The 25258-nt window shown below is 48.6% G+C and overlaps 1 protein-coding gene across 8 annotated transcripts in view; it reads right to left on the minus strand.

The window, feature by feature from the left end:
• Positions 1–25258, minus strand: part of TOX2 (TOX high mobility group box family member 2) — a 150690-nt gene that overhangs the window by 65235 nt on the left and 60197 nt on the right. For all 8 annotated transcript variants that reach the window (XM_080403787.1, XM_080403786.1, XM_080403791.1 and 5 more), the window contains exon 2: positions 24702–24767. In XM_080403787.1, the coding sequence (XP_080259913.1) occupies positions 24702–24767 (66 nt within the window). The remainder of the gene's footprint in view (positions 1–24701; positions 24768–25258) is intronic.

A 25258-nucleotide genomic window follows, 5' to 3' on the forward strand; every position in this document is an offset into this window, starting at 1 on the left:
CACCGGGGCTATGCTCCATGCTCGCACAGCAGTGCCACAGGATGGCATTGCAGAAGGGACAACTAACAGCAGCAAAATCGTATTTAAAAACAATTTTTCCTTCTTGAAATCCAAGTTTGAACAGGGGTCTCTGGACTGTCTCCGTCCACCAGCAGATTCAGAGTCAGATGACAGAGGGTGGAGGGGAGGTGCTGCGGGGACATGAAGGGATGCACCCATCTTGCTCTGCTCATGCCACACAGCTTCCCCGCCACCCTTTCATCATGCCTTGCTGGGCCACAGCTCCCAAGATCTGTGCCCTCAGCATGGGGAAACATGGAAGGGTCTGTAATGGGGAGAAAGGCTCTGGTTCCCAGCAAGGTGACAGTTGGGCCACATCCAGGCCCAAGAGGAGTCAGAACAGGTGACCACATTACCGGCTGCTCCCTCCTAGCTCACGAGCACAGGGCTGGGGACAGGCTACTTGCATTCACTTGAGAGGAAAGTCAGGACTGCTGATGCCCTTGCAAGAGCATGGGGGGACTTGCACAGCAAGGTCCCTTTGCCAGAGCTGCAGTGGCCCTGACAAGCACAACCCAAAAGCACCAGCAGGTCTTGGAGACACCCCAGCATGAAACACTGCTCCCTGCCATGGGAACAATGTGCCAAGATCTCCCAGGCTTCCCGTACTACTCCCTTATGCTCTTCAAGAGAGGGAGACAGAGATGGATAAGAGGCACCCAAAACGCCCAGGAGCTGCGGGTGACCCACATGAGGATAGCGGAGAAGGACACAACAGCTTGTGCAGCGGGAGGAGGCTGAGAGGGTAGACAGGGAAGCAGTGAGGCTGGAAAAGGGTTAAGGAGGAGGCAGGAGCAAGTCCCTGGGGAAAGGATGAGGGAGAACTGAGGGTGACACTGCAGAGACCTGCAGGATGGCCCTGGCCAACCAGGGGGAGCAGGGCTATTTGAGGGCGAGGAGGGAGGACACACAAGTCCCTGCCTCTTGTATGCATGCTTAAGCAACAGCACTGTGCACACTGAGTAAAGCTGTACCAGCCGTGGCCCAAGTGGTTCTGCAGTGCACGTTTGTGGGTGCAGAAGCAGGAGCTGCAGTTAAAGGGTGCCCCCATATGCACACGGAGCTAAATCAAGACAGCGGGTGGAGAACAAGAGCTTTACAGGGGAATGAGCTGGTCCCTCTGCCGGTCTCCCAGCAGCCCAGGCATGGGAAACCCGAGTCACAACAGCAAAACTGGATCTTCTTTTATATGGCTGCATAAGCACCTGAATTACAAGCTTATCAAATTGTGGACATCTTCTCTACATGCTCTTAAGCTGCATCTGAAAGATACTGCGGTTCAAGGAGAGAAGCGAGGAGCTCTCACTCCAGACTGTCAGCATCCAGCAATGAGCAAGCAATGGTGCTGAGCATGTTCACGGCAAGCATCCCCCACCGCTGTAACACAGTGCAAATGCCCGCAACAAAGGAACAGGCTGCTGCTGTTGCTCCAGGGTGGGAGAGAAACAATCCCACTTTTTTTCTCCTCTTATCAGCCGGCTGCACCAGGCAGCGCTGGGGGAAGGTCAGGCAAACGGCGCTGGAGCCAGAGCTGCCTTACAGCCATGCAGGCTGGCCGTGCGCTGGCTCAGGGGGCTGCCCTGGGAGCAGGCAGAAGAGCAGGGAGTGACAGCTTCAGCCACGAAGCCTTCTTGTCTGCTTTGAGAGAGCCAGGCCACACCACCCAGGATTTTACAACACCCCTGGATGTGTTTGCGCCTGATCCCCAGTGCACCTGAGACTGATGGGGCGTGCAGGGATGGGAATGGAGATGCCCGTTCCCAGCTCTCGGATCTATCCAAGGCATTGGGCCAGATTTCCATTTCTCCTAGCTGATGTAAGCTGAGCCCAGACATTTCTCTGCCTTGCACACAGAGCCCAGCCCAGGAGGAGGCTCTCGGGTGGGAGGTGGCTCTGAGCACAGGTCTGTCAATGGCAAATGGCTCATCTCTGCTGCAGACATGGAGCACATCTGTGGGTTATCAACATGCCCTGGGTGTCCCACACCTCTGCACGGTGGGGTGGCCTGATGGGCATGGTGACCCTTCACACCCTCTGCCATCGGACTCAAAACCACACTCAATGTTGCTGCTGCTTTACCTTTTGCTTCTCTGCTGTACCTCCTCTTGAACCGCAAACAAAGTCAGGCCCTGGCAAGGTCCCACCACCAGCCAGTAACAAGCCCCCCCCCCCCCCTAACTATGGGCCTGAGCCCAGGGGAGCATCCCCACAACCACAGCCAAGAGGCTGTTTTGGATGCACCCACCCACCGCTGCATGGTGGCTGGGTGGCTTCACATGTCCACCTAACCTGAGACTCAGGGACATCCAGACATGGCAATGCAGTGCTGCTCGAGGGACCAGCTGTGGTTCAGCCAAAGCCATAACCACAGCCATGTTTTAAAAGACACTATGAATTTGCCGTGCAGGTGATTCAGGAGGGAGCTACAAGTGTTGAGCATGTCTACAAATTAAGCCTTTACTTTTCTCCTACCTTTCCCCTCATGGAAGGGAGGGAAAGCACAATCCTTCTTTACAAAACACTCCACACCCAGCCGGCACCGTCTCTCCACTGTGTGTTGGTATTGATCATAGAAGATGTGACTTGACCAAGGACCTGGGAAACCGTTCTCCTTGGCAGCAAGGCAAACGCTCAGTGACCCCAATTCTCCACTGAGTCATGTTCAGTGTGATTATCCACAAGGATCCAGGAGTTGCAGCCAAGCATTGATTCAGAGAAATATTATTCACAGGGAGAAGGATAGAGATTTGCAGTATTATTGCAGGTAAATATTTGCCCTGTCAAATAACATTCAACAGTAAATATGAGCCTAAGAGAGAACATTTATTCTTGGTAAGGTACAAGGAAATACGTAGGCTGGCGTGATCCATCCCACCCTAATCGTCCAGATGACACAATCCACCATGGATCCTGTACCATCCCTCATCTACTAACAAGGTTTTCCCTACAGCTAACACAAGAGCTTACTGCCGTAGGAATGCGACCCTCTAAGATACTTCAGAGATGAGATGGGTCTAACCAGACCAAATCCAACCTGGCAAGTCTGCAAAGTGAAGAAAACATTCCTACTTGGTACGACCAAGGGCTGCACCTTGAGCTCCTGGTGCGCATAAGGAGAAGGGAGGACACAGAGGTGATGGGGTGCCCACACCGTCCCACGAACAGCAACAGCAATCCCCACGCCACCCCCCGCAACCTGAGCCCAGCTGGACACAGGGACGGCAGCAGGACCTGGGTCCTGAGGGCTGTGTCCCCAGGGAGAGCACTCCTCTCCCACCGGCACCGCAAGCTCTACCAGCACGGCTTGGGGAAGGGGCTGCAAAAACCAGCCAGGTGCCGTGTGGGGTATATCGATTGTACGGAAGCTGGACACTGCCTTGTCCTACAGGGACTTTCCTTATTTCTCTTACACATATACAAAAGGATGTGCCAGCATTCACACAAGCTGCAGGGAACCCCAGGCTGAGAGAAGATCCACGAAAAAGTGAAAATCCAAGCTTATTGAAGGCAAGCTACCCCGTATTTCCTTAAAAGCCCCCAAACTGCTGTCCCACCACACATGTTACCCAGCACAGGCACGACCACATTTGCAAGAAGGGGATTTTGATACGTGTCTCCGGCACATGACTCACAGAGGTATTTTGTTTGTTGCAAAGCGCTGAAGCCACAGGGACAGAAACGTTACTTCAGGTGGCAGGAGAAGGTGGAGGTCACCTGGATGCTGCAAACTCCAGAGAAATGCTCTGGGACCAGCAAGGGAAAGGGCCAGGTGCCCGCCGCGGGGTGCCCCAGGGGGCTGCAGGCAGGGCTGCGGACCCCTTCAGCACCACCTCTCCTGGGGGCGGGGGGTGCCGGAGGGCTGTGCTCGCACCTGTGATTCCCAAAGCCCCGTGCCAAGAAGTGAAGTAGCGCTGATTTTCCGCGTCAGCAGCTCTGGGTCTTAGGAATGGAAATTGATTTGCCTCATCTTCACACAGAGAGATCCAGCGTGTGAATAGCAGGGCCAATGAATTACTTGGGTAGAGTTGGATAAATACTGTAAAGAAGTATTTATTAACAGTCAGTCACATACAATCTACAAATTGTCTTTGAAGTGTTCCCAGTCCCTTCTACATTAATTTTCACATGCTCAGGTTTTTGACTATGGGAATGTGGTTGAAAAGGGGAAAAGGAGTTCTTGCATGAGCATAGATGTGCATTGGAAGCGTCTGCACAATGTTCAGTAACAGGCAGCCACACCGGGGAGGCTGGGAGCACAGCAGAGCAGCCAGCAACGGGCAGGAAATACCTGCCTGCCTCTGTGCTACTGCTCCATACCTGTAGTGGTGGGGTTTTAAATCCTGAACAAGCGTTGGTTGCCCTAGAAAGCAAGCACACACCTCCACGCTCCCCGTTGCTCCCCGTCTCCCCCCACGGTGCGGGCACTGCTCTGGGGCAGGCTCCGAGCTGCGACAACCTGCGGCAGAAAGCCAGCCGCCCGCCAACAGCGGTGCTACGGGGTGGCTTCGCCTCTGGACAGAGCGGCACGTTTACCTTCTGACTTGACATGAGTTGACATTGTCCCACCTCCTACAGACACAAACCCCATGCAGCCACAGAGCCACGGGTTTTCCAAAAGCTGAGCCTGTCAGATGGCTTCAGTCAGATTCAACAGTGCAAAAAAAGTCTCTTTTCTCAAGTTTCATAAAACCACATGCGCACGGAAGGGCAACACCGAGGTCCTGAACATTCTTGTTCGCCTAACGGTCACTGATCTCCGTGGCTAGCCGCTACAGCAGCGAAGGGATGGCTGTGATGCGGTGCCATGGTGCTCAGCAGGACGGGGACTGTGAGGGGAACCAACCAGCAATATCCAGAGGGAACAGAAGATCTCAGTTCACTCAGAAAGATAAAGTTTTGGGAGGCATGCACCCAATTCTGCTACTCACCAGAGAAGTTTTGTTTTTGTTATTTTACATCTACCAAAGCCAGAAACAACATTCTTTGGAGTCTCTGGCCTCAACCTGTCCACTGGTACCTTGTTTATGTGGGTGGGAAATGAAGAACAGGCTACCAGATATTATTAATCATCTGTTGGATGGACAATCCCCAAGATTCAGCCTGGGTGAGGATGTGCTCGTGGCTCTGGCTCAGCAGCGATGTACCCGTGCCCTCAGGTACAGCCCAGCAGGGCTTCCTGGCAGTGATGATGTGAAACATGCACATGCGATTCTCCTGCATCCCCACTGATGTAAATAAAAGCTTATTTTATGTTTTTATATTGTCCAAGCTGTGGCTGACCTGCATCACCACTTCACCAAAAAAAGCTAAAAATAATGGAGCTCTATGAACAATTTATAGCAAAAGAAATCAGCCCTATTGTAGGCTTCTAAAAAGGCTCCCAACTCCCCCTCTCCCTCCACTTTTTTTTTTTTTTTTTTCTTAATCAGTATCTTATCCAGAACTGGAATCCTGTCAAGAATAGTGGATAGCAGAGAACTATAACTTCTTATTATGTGTATAGTGATTTTATGAATTCAGTGGGGAATGAAATGCAATTTTGTCAGACTTGTCTGTGTTCATAATGACCAAGTCAAATTAATCATCGTGGATAATACTCCTGTGTCAGCCATTCAAGAGATTTTTTAATAGAATTTTTCTGATTCATGTCTTGCAGTACATCAGATCTGTAGTAATGCAGGCACTTCTAAAAATCAGTGCAATTATGGCTTCTTGTTGGCCTGTCATTTTCCTGGAATAAAAATGTCTCTGCAAAAGTCATATACTGTACATAAACCAAAATGGAAAACAAAAATATAGTTACAATTAGGCTTGATTTTTTCTGAAGATTTAATATCTTTTTGAAGACATTATTTACAGGCAATATATAAAGCTACAGTGCATGATGCTGAAGATGGACTGGTTTATCACAACACATACCAATTTTGTCCTGGTTGTCATTCTTCCTTTGATTGCCCTATGAGTTAGTGGGTTTTGCAGGCATGGAAATTACTATCCCATAGAACAAACAGGGGATAGGTAATGGGCTTGCAGTCAAATTATTGTGTTTATTAAAAATGTATCCAGGAAAACCCACACAGATCCCAAAGGGCTCTTGTTCAGGAAAATCTCTGGTTCAAGAAAAGGTTACAGTTACCATAAAGGCAGATATACATGCATGGAAGCAGCAGTGCAGCATGCAATGGTATATAAAGGATTAGTAATGCTGCGTTTATAGACTTCTGAGGGAAGAGGGAGAGACAGACCTCTAATTCCCCAGTGACACAGGCAAAAATGAGTTTTGGATGTAGTTACCCCCAGGAATAGCAAGGAACATAAATGTAATCCACCTCGGATACCTCAGCCTTTCCTCCTTTCACTGCAAGGCAGCAATTCCCTGTGGGAGAGCGCAGGGAAGGACCCTGACGGCACCGCAGCGCGTCCCGAAGGAGAGCTCCGCTCGGACCTGCTGGGACAGCTGTCCCTCCAGACCCAGCCTCTTGTGCCACCAGGTACGTCCTGGAGAGGAAAGCTCTCAGGGCCACTTGCAGGGGGGAATGGAGACCCACAACCACACACCGTCCTCCCAAGAACTCAAGCCCCGCTTACACAATCAGACCAGCAGTTTGTCAACATGCTGACTTCAGATCTGGTCAGTACTAGCCAGCATTTTGGGGGAGGCATAAAAATCTCTAATCAACAATTACAGAAGCTCCTCAGAGAACTGAAGAATTCATCCCTCCCTTTCAACTGCCTCCTCTGGTTTTATTGTCCTTCCCTCTCCTTGCATCTCTACCAAGCCCCTGACATCAACATCTAGCTGCAGGGAGTTCCCTGGGTTCCCTACAACACACATCCACAACCCCAGCTTTGCAGATGTGCTGCTGTTACTTCTCTGCAATGCCATTTCCATGAGACAGAGCATGTCCAGGCACCCCCTGCCTCTGCCCCACACTGTCCTGGTCCACGCTGGGGCATTCGCACCATGGCACGCGTGGAGGTGCTCCCTCCGCACGCCCCACCTCCAGCTCCAGGGGCTGAACTCTGTGTGGCAACACCGCGTCCCTGTCACAAAGGCCTTCAACTTCCAAACAAGAAGAGGGGATACCATGGCTCGAAGTCTGCTGACGGCAATTTCAGAAGCATTCTATACTGGCTCATGCAAACATCAGCAATAACCAGGGCTCCTGAAAACCCTTTGTTGTATCTTCATAAGCAGGGCCAGGACCGTAAGGCACGTTTGTGTCCCTGGATCACCTGTAGTAAAATCTAGCTTCACCGAGGTTTTAGTTACCTACCCACAATGACAAGAGAAGTGCTTCATTTCACTGCGTGTTTTGGTGGCTATTTCCCCCCCGTCTTTCAAAGCAAACGTGGCAGTGCTCCAGGGAAAGCTAGGAGATGTGCAAGCTCTGCTCCACGTCGGCAAAGTCTGTCATCTGTCTCACAATCAGCCCCCTTAAAATTGTTTATAATGATTTTTGCCCCTTTTTAAAATATATTGAAGGGATTGTGCACCCAGTGAGATAGGAGCCGATGGGGATCTAAAATTAGACCGACTGGGCCAGACAACTATAAACCCTTTTCTTTTCTTTCCTAATAACTCGCCTGGAAGCAAATACAAGGAATATGATAATATTCCACTCAAGAATATCATGCATTTCTGGGAATTATTTGAGGAGTACAGATTTTACATAATTGCCTTTTTTGTCTCATGGCATATTGAACTCGCATAATAAGATCAGCGCACTTCACAGAAATTCATTGTTGGACTGTACGGATTTGGTATTTTGTGTTGAGCCAAGGGTACATTATATAATGATGTACAATGCACTGTAAGCAGGTCAAGAGATAAGGCGGCCTGAAAACAGTAATGGAGTGCATGCAAGGAAGAATTAGTAAAAAGCACTCTAAGAAATTAATTCAACCTAGCTTCAGTCGAGCCAGAAGGACCCGGAGCAGAAACTATGTTCTGTACCGTGTTTGTCCCTTTTCGGTTAGAGAGTATTTCTCTTATGCTCAAAACCGAAGGTGTGGGGTTAAGGGATTAAAAAAAGGCTTTGTGCCACACATTGCCTGGATGCTTTGTAGCAGTTTTTCAGAGCTTTATCTCAAAGAATGTCCTAGCCCACTGCACACGGCCAGCGCAGCCATACTCTGTGCCGCAGGCACCGTGGCAAACGTTGCTTTACCTACAGGTCTGCAGCAAGCTCCTCCGGCAAAGCCATAAGGGCAACACAACCCATCCTGAATCAAGCCTTTTTTCTCCCTGATGTGCCCTGAGTTTTTTTGTTTTTTCTCTCATTTGTCATCAAAGACAAATTTCCACACGAAGCCCTGTGCAGTCATCGCACATCAGGGCACACCTGCAGCCACCAGTACTGGTGTTTGCAAGGCGTAATTGACGCGCATGTACAACTAAGAGTTGACCATCGGCACGCCTGCAGAAGCAGACGCTGCAAATCCCTTGCTGGAGCTGAGGGGGCAACCTTCAATTTTTTTCCTAAGTGGCCCTACGCTACACCTGGTTTGCTCTCAGCACTACACACATGCACCGTCCTCCCAGGTGCATCACTTCCCCCTGGGCTGCCCTTGTAGTGCCCAAACGAAACTTCACCGCAGCTGGAGCGCTGGTACCGCTCACAGTCCCAGCCCAAACCTGGCACACTTCCCAAGTCATACTTGGGACTCCAAAGGAAATTGACAAGAAAACTACCTTTATTAAAAAAAAAAAAAAAAAAAAAAAAAAGAAATAAAATCCAACAGGAGCAGTGGCATCCCCCCTCCCCACTGCCCAGATCTGACGTGCCTGATTAGCACGAGGAAGGCAGAGATGTGGGGAGAGTTTGCATAATGTGGTGCAACCTAGCACCTCCCCCAGGGTGCCCAGCTGCTGCAGAAGCAATTTCACAGCTCATCATCCATTATGAGATTAAAATAATTTTTTTTCCTCCCGTGAAGTATTAATAAATTGTGCAGGCAGACCAGAGTTAGTGCCATTTACACAAATGGTAGTGAATCACCCACCTAGTTATTTCTTAATGGATTGAGTATCTGTGTTCCTCCTTATCCTGTAATTTAAAAAAATAAATACGCAAACCTGTTTATTTGTCTCATCAGGCCCTGAGCCAGCTTTTATTAAGCCTGGGGATACCGGGACAAAGGCAGAGCTCCCATGGACCTGCCCCAGCACTTTACAAGGGAACAATACAAAAACATGCACGTTGATCAATATGAAAGTGGAAATGCACTACAGAAAAGCCCAAGCCCACGTTGAAATCCCTCCCAGAATTCACTTACTTTCCCTTCTGGGGCCAAAACTCACCGAAGCATTGCTGATCTAATGTGGCTTCCTTGGTACATATAGTGAAGATGTAAAGCTGTAGTCTGAGCACCACTAATGGCTCTTTGAACATCCCGGTTTTATTATGGTATCAGACGAACCAGGCATCTTTAATGTTTAAACTTCCAACAACAAATGCCTTCAGCAAATATGTTTTATGTATTTATTCAGTGCTTCTTAAGCGCCTGTCGCCTTAGCAGCTAAGGTGCTGCTTACCCCCCTTTTTTTTTAATTTTATTAAAACTAAGTACATATCAATGCCTTGTAAAATGCCACCTTCTTCCCTCCCCTCTCTCCTCTTTACCCTCAAGAGGAGCTCAAAATCCTTTACCTGCCCATCCACTGCAAAACATTTCAGACTGCCAGGAAGTTGCCAAAACGGGAAAAGGAAATTAACTGAAGTCACCAGCATGATAAATCAGCCTCCCACATTATCCCAAAGACCCTCAGCCCCAGAATCTGGCTCCAGCATGCAGGAGAAATGCCAAAACCAGATATCTCTGAGTCAGCTTTGCCAAAGTAAACCCTGAGAAGAGACGGCAAAAGCATCAACCCGGTTGCAGCCTCAGTGGCTGGGTTTGGGCAGCGCTGCCTCCACAGCCAGGGCAGGCAAGGTCTGCCTGCGGCTCAGCGTGACCTGGTTTCCGTTGGTCAAAGGAGATATTACAGATTACCTACGGGATCAGGACGCCTCACTTCTTGCAGACCCTACATATGCAAAAATCATCAAGGTGCCAACCCTCCCAGTCCATGAGATGTCAAGATAATCAGCCGGGACCTCTCCTACCCACTCTGCATTTACCGAGCTGCTGACTGCCACAATTACATGCATGCTTCCCTCATAACCATGAGTGCAAGGATTTTATTCTTTGACTCGCTTCTCCAAAGCAAAAGCTGTCACGTCACAAGAGCACAAAGGTGCCGGGCTGTTAGGGAAACCACGAAGCACCAAGAGACTCATGACAAAATTGTGAGAACTGTAACGTGGTGCACAGCCAAGTATCCAAATCCCCAGCGGAGGTGTGAAAATCTCAGCCTTAGGCCTCCAATATGTGAATTTTGGGAAACAAACAGATTTTATCTTTAACAATTTTAACAATTTTTTTTTCTTTAATTAAAACAAGCTTATGTATGGTATCTAAAAAAAGGCAGGAACACACCCATTGCTGTGAGGGGCTCATCCATGTCCTGAATCACAGAGACTCACCAAGTACCTTCTAAAGCATTAAGCAACCTGGACAAAATGAATAGCTCGAGCAGGTACCATCCTTTCAGGAGGAAGGCAAAAAGGAAAACCATCAGATTAACAATCGAAATAGCAATGTTTGCCTAAAGTAATGACAACCCTCCATCAGGAAGGACAGCCAGGACACCAATCTGCTGGTCACAGCCAGGAGCAGGGATCACCTTCAATGCTGGCAGTGAGAAGGGACTGTTGTAGGCACTGGCAGCTCTAGAGGCAATGGAGAGCCTTTGCTGACACAGGAAAGAGCTTTGCAGAGGAGATGGAGGTGTAAGAGGGCTCATACCAACACGGGCATGACCTTCATCGTGTGACCATGAGGGACCAAACCCAACACACAAGACATGAAGCGGGAGGCACTCCATTAGTAGCTCCATCCAAAGAAAACCAGTCCCAGCTACCCAGTGGCCAAATCAACGGAAACGCTTTATTCGTTAAGCAGCTGGACAGATTTTTCTATTATTTTTACTAGTTTACAACATGCCAGGTAGAGCTTTAATGGTTCCAAGGGAAATGGGCAGAAGTGGAAGAGCCAAAATGAGAAAGAGATGCTAATGAAGAGGCAGGGGAGGTTCTCAGTACAACACGGCTGCAGGTAACAAAGCCAAAACATCAATTCCATGGTAAAAATTTACATTTGCTCAGCATACTCAAGGGCTTCAGCTGCCATCTTTCGAATCCAAGCCCACACAAAGTCTAGACATTTCCACAAACCTGTCATGACTCAGAACCGAGCACTTCTAATTATAACAGTGGTACCAAACTCGGTACCTCAAGAGCCCTACTTGGTGTTACTAAAAAGCATCATCCTGGTCTATCCCCAAATATGATCAGAATGGGGCAGATACTTTTGAGGAAGATTACTTGAGAAGTTTGGCTGCAAGCTAAGCTGCATTGGCTTTCACCATTTCTCCTCCCATCCCTATTCTTGATATCAAATAACAGGAATCCCTTTCCAAACTGGGACAGAGTGAAGCAAAAGTCAGCAATCAAGGATTGCATGGGCAAAAGAAAAAACACACAAGGAGAAAAGAGTAGGTGTCTCTAGTATCTAATTTGGATGTTGCAGCAATCCTCAACGCAGAAATCTGGAGACCAAGGCAAGTAGAAAAACTACACTTTGTGTTCAAATTGCATTGTTTCGAAATAAACTACCACAGCATGAGCTGCTCATAGAGCTTCAGAGTTTCCTGAGTTTTACAGAGGGGCTTTCCTTTTTTGATTCCCAGCATCTCGGTGTGAACACAATAAATTCATTCCTGCAGTTGCATGCAAGCGCCCAGTAACTCCCACCCTTTCCCTGCAACTCCCCTCTGGACATTTCACGACCACTTTCCTCAGCAAAAACTTAAAGGCCTGAGCTAACTGGTTGTTTTGCTGACTAGTCCTTTGTGCATGCAAAGCCATATGTGACTGCACACAGAGCTCTGCGCCTGCATGGGGGGTGGATGAAACATTGCATTTGCACAAGCATCAGTGTTAACTGCACCTGCGAGAAGGCATACAAATATTCATGCAAAAATACACAGCTTTCCACTTTCTAACACTCGGGTGAGCGAACATCCTGCTGGTTTTATGAAATGGGGCTCCTACAGCTTTGCTACTTTTGATGTAAATCATGTTTCCCCTAAGTGCAGGGAAACCTGCCTCGGGAGGGGTGGGCAGGTGAGGACCACACACTTCCTTTGGATACCGGTATGGGCTCCCCAGCTTGCAGCATCCTGACCTGTGAGCAGAAGAGCAAGACCTGCTACTATCTTGTGCCCCATTTGCTTGCAGAAGTGACGGCATCCTCCTCCAGCCAGGTCTGGGGTGAAAACAAGCATCTTTTGTGTATTTGCTTGCAAAATGCACTAGGAATTGCTGAAGCCTGGGAAAAAACCTACTCCTCACGAGAAAAGCAGCCACCAGCTCCAAGCCTGGTGTGGGGAGCATGAGCCCTCAGCGCCACATAGGTATCTGGTTTTGTTTAGAAGTCATCTGGAATTCTTAAAATAAATTTGCTAAATTGTCTTCCAGAGACTGATGGCTTAATTTTTTTTTTTCTTCCCTCCTTAATAAACTTTCAGGGCTATCTTTATTGTTATGTCTAATTTTAGAGAAAACTAACATTTCCTGAGATTCAATTTCTCTCATAATTGTTGGAAGGAAACTAAATTGTCTGCTGTAAACATTCACTGTATTGTGTGAAAAGTATCTTTATTACAGCCCACTGGGAATACTAATAAAGGTCCCAATCCTAGCCCTTCCTCACTTTTTTTTTTTTAAGCTCACTCTTTTCTCTTATATACCCATTAATGTCAGTTCAAACATTCTGCAGTCGAGATATGAGAACTTAAAATATATTATTTAACAATGAAGGGTAGAATAAAGACTTGTGAGCAGTAAGATCCTTTCTGCCTTCTCTTTCAGTGCTTTCTATTACAGAAAATGAGAATGGCTATTCCATTTGTCTGTGTGCGTGCTCAGAGTTGATGAAAAAAATCTCATTAGTTTAGTCTGACATATACTCAATACAGTCTATGTACATATTTTTTTTCATTTTATTCTACAGCTGCAAAATGATACTAAATTTCATCAGATTGGAATGAAAACTGTGGTCTTGGAACATTTCCCTTTAAGGGTCTTATATTTATTCAGAATTCATGAATCATTTTCCAGTAATACAACTATAATTATTCTTAAAGTGTTATGTTTGAAGGTTTAATATGAAATACTAGCAAAAAGCTCTTTTTCACTTTGATAGTTTGTAATCTTCATGGTAATCAGATCAGTTAGCTCCTTCTCACAGCAGCCAGGAAAATACAATTTAATATGAATCTCATACTCTTCACTCATGTTTTAATTAAAGTAATAAAAGCCAAGTCATATTTTGCCCTTTACATGTACACAGATGTATAGACCTGGGCTATACAGCATCAGCCCAGACACTTTTGATGGCTGCTGATGGATTTCCTAGTTCGAGATAAATTTATTTCAGGCTTGCTCGGAGGCTGCTGGTCATGAAAGCAGACGAGCGAGACCCAGCACAGTCCTCGACAGAACCACGACAGGGGTGATGGGTGCATGGGGCAAATGTAGAGCTCTGGCACAGCTCTGCCACCTTTCGCACTGCTGGAAGGAGCTAAGACTGCTGTGATAGCGATCCTTCAGCTGGGTCCAGGGCCAGAGCACACCTCCCTGTGAAAGACCAGTGCATCCCTAACTGCCTGTGATTTTTGGTTCCCATCATTGCTCCGACCAGCCTGCCCTGGTGCACCACCTGATAGGGAAAGATCCAAGACTTTCCCAAAGAAGCAGCACCACAGAGGACTGGTGGCATGCATGCTCCCCTCCCTGAGTACCTGCAGTGCAGCTCCCCACCTGCAGTACCCACACCGCCTTCTCCCTGGTTACCTGCATCAGCACACTCCCTCTCCCGCGTCCCGTGTTCCCCTCCTGGGTACCCACAGCACCCACACTCCCCCGCCTGGGTACCTGCCAGCCTCACCCACACTGAGCTGCTCAGGCTTGAAGAAGGGGGATGCCCAGGGCTCTGCTGTACAAATCCTGGAGCAAAAGCAGAAGAGCTAATGCAAGCATCCTGTTGCATGCAGGCATCAAGCCATCCCATTCTCAAGGGCTCCCCGTGAGGTCCCACCAATCTGTTCGGACCATGAGGGATGGGTACCACCTCCCGCTTGCAAGCAAGCTGCCACAGCACTGCTGGACACCACTTTGGGTCCAGCGCTCTGACCAACCGCACGAGTGAGTAGAGGTTGGAAGTCAATGCCTGACTCCGAGGGTAAGGAGCTCGATGGCCACACTCAGCACACTAAGGATACATAACCCTCATCATCCTCCAGCACCTGCAGAGCCCCAGGATGCTCTGCTGAGTGGGTCAGGCCACTGTGGGGCTGGAGCGAAGCCCAGCCCCGCACGCACCCAGGGCAGCCCCAGAGCCGACATGGAGCCAAGGGTGTGTTCTGCAGCCAGCCGAGGCTGAGGAGGGGTCTTCCCTTCTGCACAGGCCTTCATCCAAACTCTATAGTGGAATACGATGCTTTCTTGGTGGAAGTAAGTGGCTCCCCGGTTAATCACTCTGCTGTGACAGCAGACCCAAACGCCAGCTCGGGCTGCGACTCCGATGAGAAGTAATCAATCAGTTAGGAAAGGAAATCCCAGGAGCAACAGGCTGGGGTTTTTTTGTGGTTTTGGTTGTTGGTTTTGGTGTTTTTTTTTTCCATATTCCTGTGGCCCACAGTGCTACATTTCCACAGACAGAGTTTGCCAAAGCCACTTCCCAGAGGTCCATCACAGAAGCAAACCAACCTCTGCAGGAGCCAAACCCAAACCCCCAACAGGATGCAGTAGAAAAACCTACTCGTCACAGCAAACCGATAGGGATGTTATCGCGTTATCAGAGCTCAGCATCAATCGTTAGCACATAAAGACCTGGCTCCCAGTCACACTGGGTCACAGCAGGTAATTCAGGAGACAAGTGGTGAGGAATTAGCACAGTGTGAGGAGCTGGAGGATCTGAAGGCAGAAACAGCTTGTGTGTAAAAGCTCTGGGATTGCCTTTGTCTGAAGTGACAGCCACCACTCAAGGACAACCCAGCACCTTCCCAGGAGCAATGGCAGCTGACCACAGGGGCACGACCAGCACACATAAGCACCACATTAACGTGATACCTATGCTGTGAAGGTGACCCGCTCCCCTCCAGAGCTGCCCCAGGTCCCCTCCCGTAGGTCTCCACCTTGCCCTGGGCCATGCTGGCCATCAGAGGCAGCAGCTCTGCGTGCACCACGCGCAGTCCCTTTACAGCACTGTTGAGCACAGTGGGAAACCTTTGATAAAGCGACACTTTGTTGTCTAAAGGATAGGGCACACCACCTTCCTCTATTTTGTTGCTATTTAATGAGGCATTGGCTTTACAAGCTCATCAGCATTGCTGGACAGTCAGCCCATGCACCCTCACGACAGAGGAGTCACCACGCACACCAGTAGATCCCATATTTAGTCTGACTGGATCTCAGCTGTGCCCCACAGTGCTCTGAAGCAGTCCCAGTTACTCCATCTCTGTCAGCCTCCAGCACACAGGGAGCATTTCTGGAATCTCGGGTCCACATTTCCTTTGGCCCCACTGGTGGGCATCATGGCATTTTGGCACCAAGAAACACCCATGTCCAACCCTCTATCACAACTCATTTTGGTTATCAGTATTTTCTGTATGTAAGACTTTGGATCAAGACGCAGCAGATGCTGTTTCTCAGTGGGATACACATCGTCCTGCTGCTGCCCTCTCTCTGCCAGCCCCTGGGTACCCACCACCTCCCCAGCCCTTGGGCAGATGGACAATGGCCTAGAGCTGTGCTGCCTCTCCTGCAATGACTGGGTTTTTTTAATTATTTTTAAGTGTTTCACTGCTTACAGACTTCTTCACCAGAAAAGAAACCAGAGTTCTGTTTGAAGGTCCTCGGGCACAGTTTGATCACACACCTTGCAGGCTGAGGGCTACAGTCAGGAGTGCTGCTTAATACAGACGCTCTTCACCATTGCATCAAAAACAATCTCTGAGCTGATCAAGATCCCCAAAAACCTGGGAAAGATGGGAAAGAGAAGGAAAGATTGCTGCTTGGACTGACCCTAGGGCACAGCTGGCTGCGGTCACCTGGAAGACCCTGGAGGAGCAGTGGATGCTGTGCCTAGCCCAGGCTGCCAGCCGCAGCGTCTGCTATTTATTTCTCTGCTTTTCCGACCTCTGCTCCGATGCACCCAAGAAGCATCTTCTCCCTCCTGCCTTTGTCCCTAAACCTGAATCTGTTCAGGAACCTTAGTTCCTTGATGAAATGCCTACATGTGAAATTCAGCCACAGTGACAATTTCAGTTTTCTGTCCCTACAAGGTGCCCTGTGCCACCTGACAGACAGCTTCAGCTGCATGAGACTGTTTGGTTTTGCCTCAGAGTAAATGCAATACAAACAGAGACTATCCATTCTGGTCTAGGAACTGCTCACTTACATTAGCTTTTCACTCTGTGATGCTCTGTGACCGTTTATCAAACACCCTTGTTAAAAACTTAGGAGTCCTTTGTAACCAGGTGTTGAAGATTATGTTCGTTCTGCTTGTAATACCAAAGGATTTTGTTATTATTTTATTTAAGCACCACAGCTGACCCTCCACCAGCAACAGAAGCTTCTCTTGCTATGACTAAGTTATAGGAATCACTTCCTGACTGCACCTTTCAAAAATTTCACTGTCACATAGGAGTTCATGCAAAATTCACAAGCCTGGATCATCAGCTGTAGTTGTGCTTGCCTCCAAAACCCCGCCTGGAAGGGTTTCCATTAGCTCCTGATTATAATAAATGACATGTAACACACTATTGTTCATTCTAAAATAGTACATGAGATTCTTCCTGAATTGTAAGCTGAGAAAGGCATTTAATATCTATCAATGTCTCCCCTCTGTTTTTTATTCTCTAGCACAACATATGAAATTATATAGTACTACTCAAAGAACAGCAGGGAGAGAGCAAAATCTCTATCTTAGCATGGGTGCCTGCTGCAGCGTGCACTCCTGGCTTCCACTGTACTGCCAAACCCTGATTAACCCCCTTTCAGCTCCGAGTCGGTATAAAGCTCTCACTTCCATTCACAAGGGGCTTTCTGTATACATCCATCTATACATCTGCTCTAGCAATATTTGCCTCATTGTAAAATGATTGGGGGGTCATCAGTTTTTTACTTTAAGGCACTCTGCCCCTCTTGTGGTTGACGTTAGACTCCAAAAATACAGCCTGTTCGCAGACTGGAACAGACCAGGGTGCTGTACAGAGGCAAGAGAGTGAAGACCAAGGAGCACAAGACCACTGGAAATTCAGGAGCATCAGAGCCCTCCATGCCTGGGGGACACGTTCCCCCCTTTTTAAACCTACTTATATCAGTGATTTTCTCTAATGCTGACCATCCTCTGACTATCATCTGTTCCTGTGATCAATAGATCAAGTCCATCAATAGCCAAAATCAAAACATTATGAAGACCCCGAGACATGTCTCCTCAAAGTTAAAACAAACATGTTTCTTCATATGCAAAGACCAATCAGACTCCTTAGAGGCACAACAGTTCATCGGGGGCTTGAGTGGGAATGGCATGAATAACAACCTCACGGTGGGCTCTAATTTTTCCTCCCCCAGTCTGCTGTGCAGCCTTTACTACGACAAGACTTGAGAGAAGGGTCATCCTAAGGTATCACTCAGCCACGTATATGGTCTCCTGATTCACTTCCAGTCTTTCTTCTGGAGCAAAGCCAGGTCTGAGGCAGTGGCTGCGGTGACCATGAGCAACCTGCTGCACCTTATGAGTTTCGGGGACAAACAAACTGCTGGAAACTCCTCCAAATTCACACGTCCTGGTAGGTCAGGGACCAACCAACATGAGAACGTTACGCCCAAGCAATCGCACGCTGTTGCTTCGCTGCCAGCAACAGAGCATCTCTACCACCACCACGTCCCTGTCGGTCCTGGTTTACAGCTTCCTAGTAATAAGGAAGGAGCAAGGAGAAGGGGAGGATAAGCCACGTCTTCGTTCACAGCGCCGGACTGCCCTCACACTGCCTGGGGCTCCACGGCCACTTCAGGACTGCAGTGGTGGCATCTGGGTTCCGTGGTCCCCCGCGGGAAAGGGGACCCCTGCACTGGCACGGCACGGAGCTGCCCCAGCCCCTGGTTTATTTTATCAGCTGCTGACGTTCTGATGCAATTCAGTTGAGATTAGTGGGAGGCCCAGGAGGTGGGAGGACAACACGTCTGCCAGTATTTTGACAAGGTTTAATGGCACATTTTATAGCAGAAGCTGCCAAGATGAGCTCTGTCTTGTCTGGAGCGTTAGCAGAATGGGAGCAAGGTAGCCACAGCTTCCTGCACCATAATTAATTTCTAATTATGCTATTGCTTGCTTTCTACATTATTGCTTATTTACCAAACACAGCTTTATTGTACTGTCCAGTTCCTTATAACTAGCAAACCCATTGTTATGCTAAAATGAATGTTCTAAATGTTATTTATTATTTGATAAACCTTGTGTAACCCTGAATGAGGACATTAAATGGCAAGAACACTACTTCAAAATCCCATTTAAAATAAGTCACCAAGACAGCTGTGCCTTTATAAAACACATTAGAGTGGCACTCAGAGCACATATGGCTCAGGGATATATACAAATTATACAATTTCTGTCATTCGATCAAATAAGAGGGACGTTTTGACCCCAGAAATGAGTCAAATGTAAGTTGTAATTCAAGCCCCACCGGAGGCCCTGGTGGTAATGTATCCTGACGGCTGATCAAAGAGCCCTGACCATTTGACCCACCAGATCAGCGACTTACTGTATCTATTATGGCTAATACAGACCCGAGCTTGAAGATGTATGGAGATAAACAGATAAAGGGCAATAGATACAGTGGACAAATGTTGATTTATACACATCCAAGCACATGGATACATACGCAGATGGATTTCATGCATGCAGAAAGGGGAAGGTATGTACAACCCTACGTTAACATTTATACAGGCACACATTTGAAGACAGATGCTGTATATGTGCATGCGCACGTGACAAATACAATCTCTCTTAACTCCATTTCCCTTGGTGCATCGGTATAACCTCCACACTCAGCTGAGCTCCTGCTGGTTTGCACACAGCCAGAGAAAAACTCACCTTCTATTTTATGCATGTGTTGCCAGTACAAACACGTCTATGCCCATGGATCTACTTTCTCAGCAGCATAAATGTGAGCAGCTCCATCCATGAGTTAACCCAACGCACGCAGCCCAAATTAAAGCCCTCTTTGCTGCTCTGCAGGTCACTGACATCAGGTGTCTCCCCAGGGCTGGGTGAGACTACGCTTTTGCAATGCTGCCGTGCAAACCTGCAGCCCCCCCACATGACTACAGGACAGATGTGGTTCCTTGCAGCCAAGACCTGACATTTTCGATACACAGATGGGCAGCACGAGTGTGCCGGTGAGAACATCATATAGGAATAGCATTAGGAGGAGGAAATGGTGTGCAAATAACTTTTCGTCAATTTAACTGTCACATTTTCAACGCTCACAGTTAAAGCAGTGTACTCCTATTGTGCTCTCAGTTACAAAAGCAGAGAGTTGCTTAGGCTGGTGCATCTCCCTGGCCAGAATAAACTGCACTGATGTATAACAGCGTTTGCACGAGGAGTCACACAAATTAACTTGTTGGTACAGCAACAGGCACGTTGCTCAGCTGGAATAAGCTGTGCACTGAAAGCCCCTGGGATCAGGCAGAGCCATCAGCAATCAGCTCTTTCCTCCTTCGAAGGTGCGCACAGAGACGTGCCCTGGAGGGAGGAACGTGGCAAACGCTCCCCTGAGGCTTTCCATAAGGTCTCTCCCACAGACTGGGCACAGTCACATCCCAGCTCCCAACAAGATGAGGGACAGCTCTCCCCACACCCATGCCAGGGCCCAGCTGTCCCCACACCCTGCATCATCCCCAGCAAGGGATTTCCTGCGTTTATTCACCCGTAACATGGGATAACGATACCTTCTCGCAGGGTATTCCCAGGCGTAGTTAATTCATGTTTATAAAGCACCTGCGGACTCTTCCTGCAAGTGCAGAAGTCTCGATGCCAAACAAAATCAACCTCGTTCCTGTCCAGCTACGTGAGGAATTTCCCAACCTTCACCTTTCCTGGGGTTACTCTCCCTATCACAAAGATCTTAATAAATGCCTTTTCTTACTGATTTTGCAGGTGTTTTTATTTCTTTTAACAGCACCACTGCGTTTTCACTCATTTTCTGGAGTACATCATATGGTTGGTAATCTGTCCATTCCTTGGGATTTCTGCATTACTTAATTCCTCATCTTTGGGGAGGGATGGAAAGAAAGAAAGAAAACTGACAGGGGTGAGGAATGATGCTCTGCTGACTTCATGAGGCACAACAGATACCTCACTCATCTCGCGGGTCAAATGTCCGCAATGGTTTGATCAGATGTCAAGTTGCATTTATACTCTGGCCCCTGTTGGGGGTTGAATTACATTTCACATTTGACTCACTTCTGCGGTCAGATGTCCCTCCTATTTGATGGAACAAGAGGAATTATTTTCCCCAAGCAGGCTGTGCTGCTGGGAGTCTGGATCTGTCAGTGCTCTCATTATGTTTTAGGCTCCTATATTTCTGCATCTTGTTCTCAGCTGAGACCAACCCCTTTTGGGATGGCAAGAAATGCAGCCAAGAGCACATAAGCAATTCCATCGAGTAAGATGAGGGGAAAGAGAGGATCAGCCATCTTTCAGCTGTTTCAGACTGTGTTTGGGGTTTTTTTTTGAGGGGTTTGGGTGGGTTTTTTTTCTTCTCCTCCCCAGGTTAGCAGCTCTGCAGCATAGGGAACGATGAAGGACAGGCAAGGCGACCTCGGTCTTGGCTTTACCACACTTTGCCATGAAATACTGCAGAAGATCTTTAGGACCAAAAACCGTACAAGGGGCTGAGATAAGGCAGATGTCAGGGTGCTGCAGCGCTGCGGTGCTGTCCAAGGACTGCTCAGCACAGGAGCTGCCCTAACTGCACTGTCTCTGTTACTCCAGTTGTAAAATGAGAATAATCTTGTCTGTGTGATGGGAAAGGATGATTCAAGAGCTTAAGCAGTTGCTAGATCTCTGGGCAGAGAGTGTAAAGCATTGCACTGACAGCCAGGAGCCATTTAAACCCTGTGGTGGGGGGGAGAGGTGATAAACTGAATTCTGCTTTCTACCTAACTCCTTCTAGGTATTTTGAAAGAAAAATCGCAAGGCAATACAGAATTTCCTGTAACAAAGACTATTGAACAACTTCTATTTGTGGACCCCTAAAATTTTCCAGCTCAAATAAGGCCACACACAGACATGTATTTCTTGCTCTCCCAGCCCTTCCCACCCACCTCGAGCATGGAGGGGCTGGAAGCCCTCCTGCAGGTCTGGGGGATTTCATCGTGATGGTCCACCCCAGGCCATCACAAGCGTGCTGGTACCAGGGGAGCTCACCATGTAGCACAAAGCTGAGGTAAATACACAAGCATGCCCTAAAACAGGCGACATGAAGCTGAGATTTCCCACCGTCCATGCTGCACATCCCAGTCCCTGCGCCGGAGCTGGGCTCAGCGTGAAGCTGTGCCTGTACTGAGAGCTGCAGGCACCGAACGGTGCCCAGTGCAACCAGTTTAAGACAAAAATAGGGGAAAAAACCCCAACACACCAGACCCATCTATTGCAGTGCGATGGCTTCAGTAATTAGTGTGTATGATTTGTGTTCATCCCCAGCGATCCCAAGGGCTGAGCGATATCCCACATGTGCCGCACAGGCATCTAGAGGCCGGTGATTTAGTGGCCTCACAAGCAAGATCGTGAAACCACGGTCCCGCTGTTTAATGTACTCGTTCAGGTTACCACAGGTTTAGCAAACAATAAAAAAACATCTGGAACCCCCATTTAAATAGAGGAATTGTGTTATTAGTAATAACGTCATGACTGGTGCTATAAAGCCCTCTCTGGTAAACAAGTGCTGATGTGTAGGTAAATAAAGGGAGACGATGAACTAATGAGCGTGAGGGAGGAAAGCTGCTCCCCGTCCTCCTCGGCCAAAGCTCACGCTGGGTGCGAACCACCACTAACATCCTTGCAGAGCATGAATTGGGATCTTCACCCTCCCTCCCTGCTCCCCTCCTGCCCCCCGGGCAAGGTTATGGAGGGCCACTGCAGCATCCCAAGGGGGCACCCACCCTGGCAGAGCCCTGGGTGCCACCCCGTGCCCTTGCACCCCTTGGTCCCACTGCCAGCTCCTCTGACTGTCCCAAGCATAGCAGCACAAGAGGGGAACTGGAGGTGCAAGACGAGATGAGACTCCCCCATCCATTTTCCATGTCAGTCCCCACCTCCCACAGAGGTTTTGCTCCAGGAGATAAAGCAGCAGCACAGCCCCCATGCACAAACCCATCCCTATATCGGGGGGTGCCTGCCCCCTGCCCACCCTCTGCCAAGAGACAGATACTTCCTCCCTTTTCACCCTTAACTGCTATTTCAAAATAGGAAATAAAGGTCAACAAATAAACAGAGAACAAACAAAGAGTAAACTCTATTTCCCTGGTTACAGCGACCTAAGCCGGTTTGGTTTATCCTTCTCCCAGGTTCAAACAGTACATGAATTCTCCACCACACGGTAGCCTCTGGTTTTACTGGGAAGTCAGCCCTCCTCCTCCTTCATCGTGGTGCAGCAACCCATTCCCCACCCCACAGCATCACTCCTCATTTCCCTCCAGCTGCCCACCCCTGGGGGAAGCGGGATGCGACAGGGGCTGTGAGGTGAGTTCTATCGATGTAGAGGAGGAAACACAAATGGTTCATGTTGGCCACGGTTCAGCCCCAGCTGAGTCCGATTCCACAGGCACATCATGGCCAGGGAACGTGGCTGGTCACTGAGGCAGTGCTGCCAGCCCTTCCTGAGGAGGCTGTGAAATAGCTGTCCCTTGGGCAGCTTTTGAAGGCAGAGTACCCAAGACAGCTGCCCCCGTCAGCTTCCACCACTTGCTTGTAGGCTCTGCACAGCCCCGGGGAACGTGGGGCTGGGGACAGGGCTGACCCCCTGCCCCAGCTTGGGGTCACCCCGTTCTTTTCTGTATTTACTCAACCTCTGGCAACTTCTGGATCTAATGATCAACGACACACTTGCTGATTGACTACATGTTTGTTTCTGCTGAATCACTCCATAGCACACAGTTTGCAGTTCCTTCCCCACCTTCTGTAAATCCTTCTCGAATGAGAGCTGCCCTCTCCCCACGCCTCGGCGGTGCTGGCTTTGCACGCTGCCTTAGAAAGCCAGAGGAGGAATAATTCTCCCGAGCAACGAGCCAACACACTGCTGCACTCTAAGAAGGCAAACAACAGGTTTTCAGCCTAATATGCATATATTTTAATCACCACTGGTATATGAGTTAGATACACCATGGATGACTCACTAGACTTGTAATTCATAGTGATGCTGCGGTAAGTACCAAACCCCAGGAGCACACCATAACCTTGCCCCGGGCCACACACACCAGGTCCAGGGCAACAGGAAGCCGGCAGCATCGTGGGTTGGATGGAAATCATCACACACACCTGCCTTTCAAACTTTGCAACACATCACCTTCATGCACCATAGTCCTGCAGAGCCCACAATGCATGGGTCTGTGGTCAGTGGGGCCCCACAATGAAATGGCCTAACACAACCCAAAAATGGAACACTGAGAAATATTAGCAATGACCTTGCAGTTTCCCTCGCAAGGCAGCTGGATGTGACGAGATACGTCTCCCTGAGGGTGCGGCATCAGGCACTTCAAAGATGCACCAAGTCCCCAGCGTGCTCTAATGATGCCGGGCCACGGCAGGGGGATGCAGGTGGGACAAGCTCTCATCTCCTGGTCAGGAGGACAGGTAAGCACATGCTGAAGTCCTCACCTCCCAGCAGGACCTAAGCACGGGCTTAATTTTATGCATGTTTAGGGCTGCACTGAATGCACATGCCTGTTTCATGTGTATCCAAGCCCAGAGAGAGCCCTGAAGGCTCTGGCACCTGCAAGACATGAGCACTTCTATTCTGGTCCTCCACGTGTGGCTTTCTAACTCCAAAACAGGAAACCTTTGATTCCTTTTTCTCCCCAAGCCAGCTAACTGTTAATCTATTTAGCTACAGGAAATACTCTACACGAGGGAAGGAGACACCTGAACTACACACAATACTTGGAAACTTCACCATGTCCAGAAACAGCAACTGCATCTTCATTTTGAGTGAAGGATGCTGAGGCAAAGCTTTTCAGTCTTGTTGGAAAGCTACAGCTAAGCTGAGCCCCAATATGCAAGCGCATCCCTCTCCGCGTACCAACTGCATTGGCTGCTGCTCCTCGGCAGCAGCCGGGTTACAGCTCTGACCTCCTCCATGGTCAGAAGTGCTGATTCACAGAGAACACCAGAATTTGTGCTTGGACATAGCCTAAGTCCCCTAGAAAATCTCACCATGCTGCCCACCCAAGCAAATCAACACCTACCTGATTTGCCGATAGAAACTCCTGGGCGTTGTCATTCATTCCCATGTACATGTTCTCGCCATCAAACTAGAAAGACAAAAGAAAGTTAGAGTTAGTGAAATGCCATCTGCACACCAGGGTCATGCGCATCTCAAATATTTTCCTGGTTCTTCACGTAAAGAGCCAAAATTCCCCCCCAAAAATCCTGAACTGCTCCTTTAAAACTTTTGAGCATATATGAGCACACGTACGTCACGGTTATTGCAACAGAACTCGGTAACATAGCAAGTTTATGTTATTTTTCCCCACAAAATAATGAATGAATCACTCCAAACAAATAAGCCAAACGTGCAAAACCACAGATATACCCAGCAGAAAGATCACCCAGATGAAGTTCTTGCTAAAATTCCTACTAGAGCATCAATTGGCTTTAAAAAGCCAACTTCCATTGATGGAAATTTCCAGACAGGCAGTTCCCATTCAGTGCTCTTCCAGACACCAATATGTTCCTTAACCATCGAAACAAACCTACAGCAGCGATGCAGAAAGCCACTCTGGACCATACATGAGGGGGTCTC

The sequence above is a fragment of the Falco punctatus genome, assembly GCF_963210335.1.
Source record: "Falco punctatus genome assembly, chromosome: 10".
NCBI lineage: Eukaryota > Metazoa > Chordata > Aves > Falconiformes > Falconidae > Falco > Falco punctatus.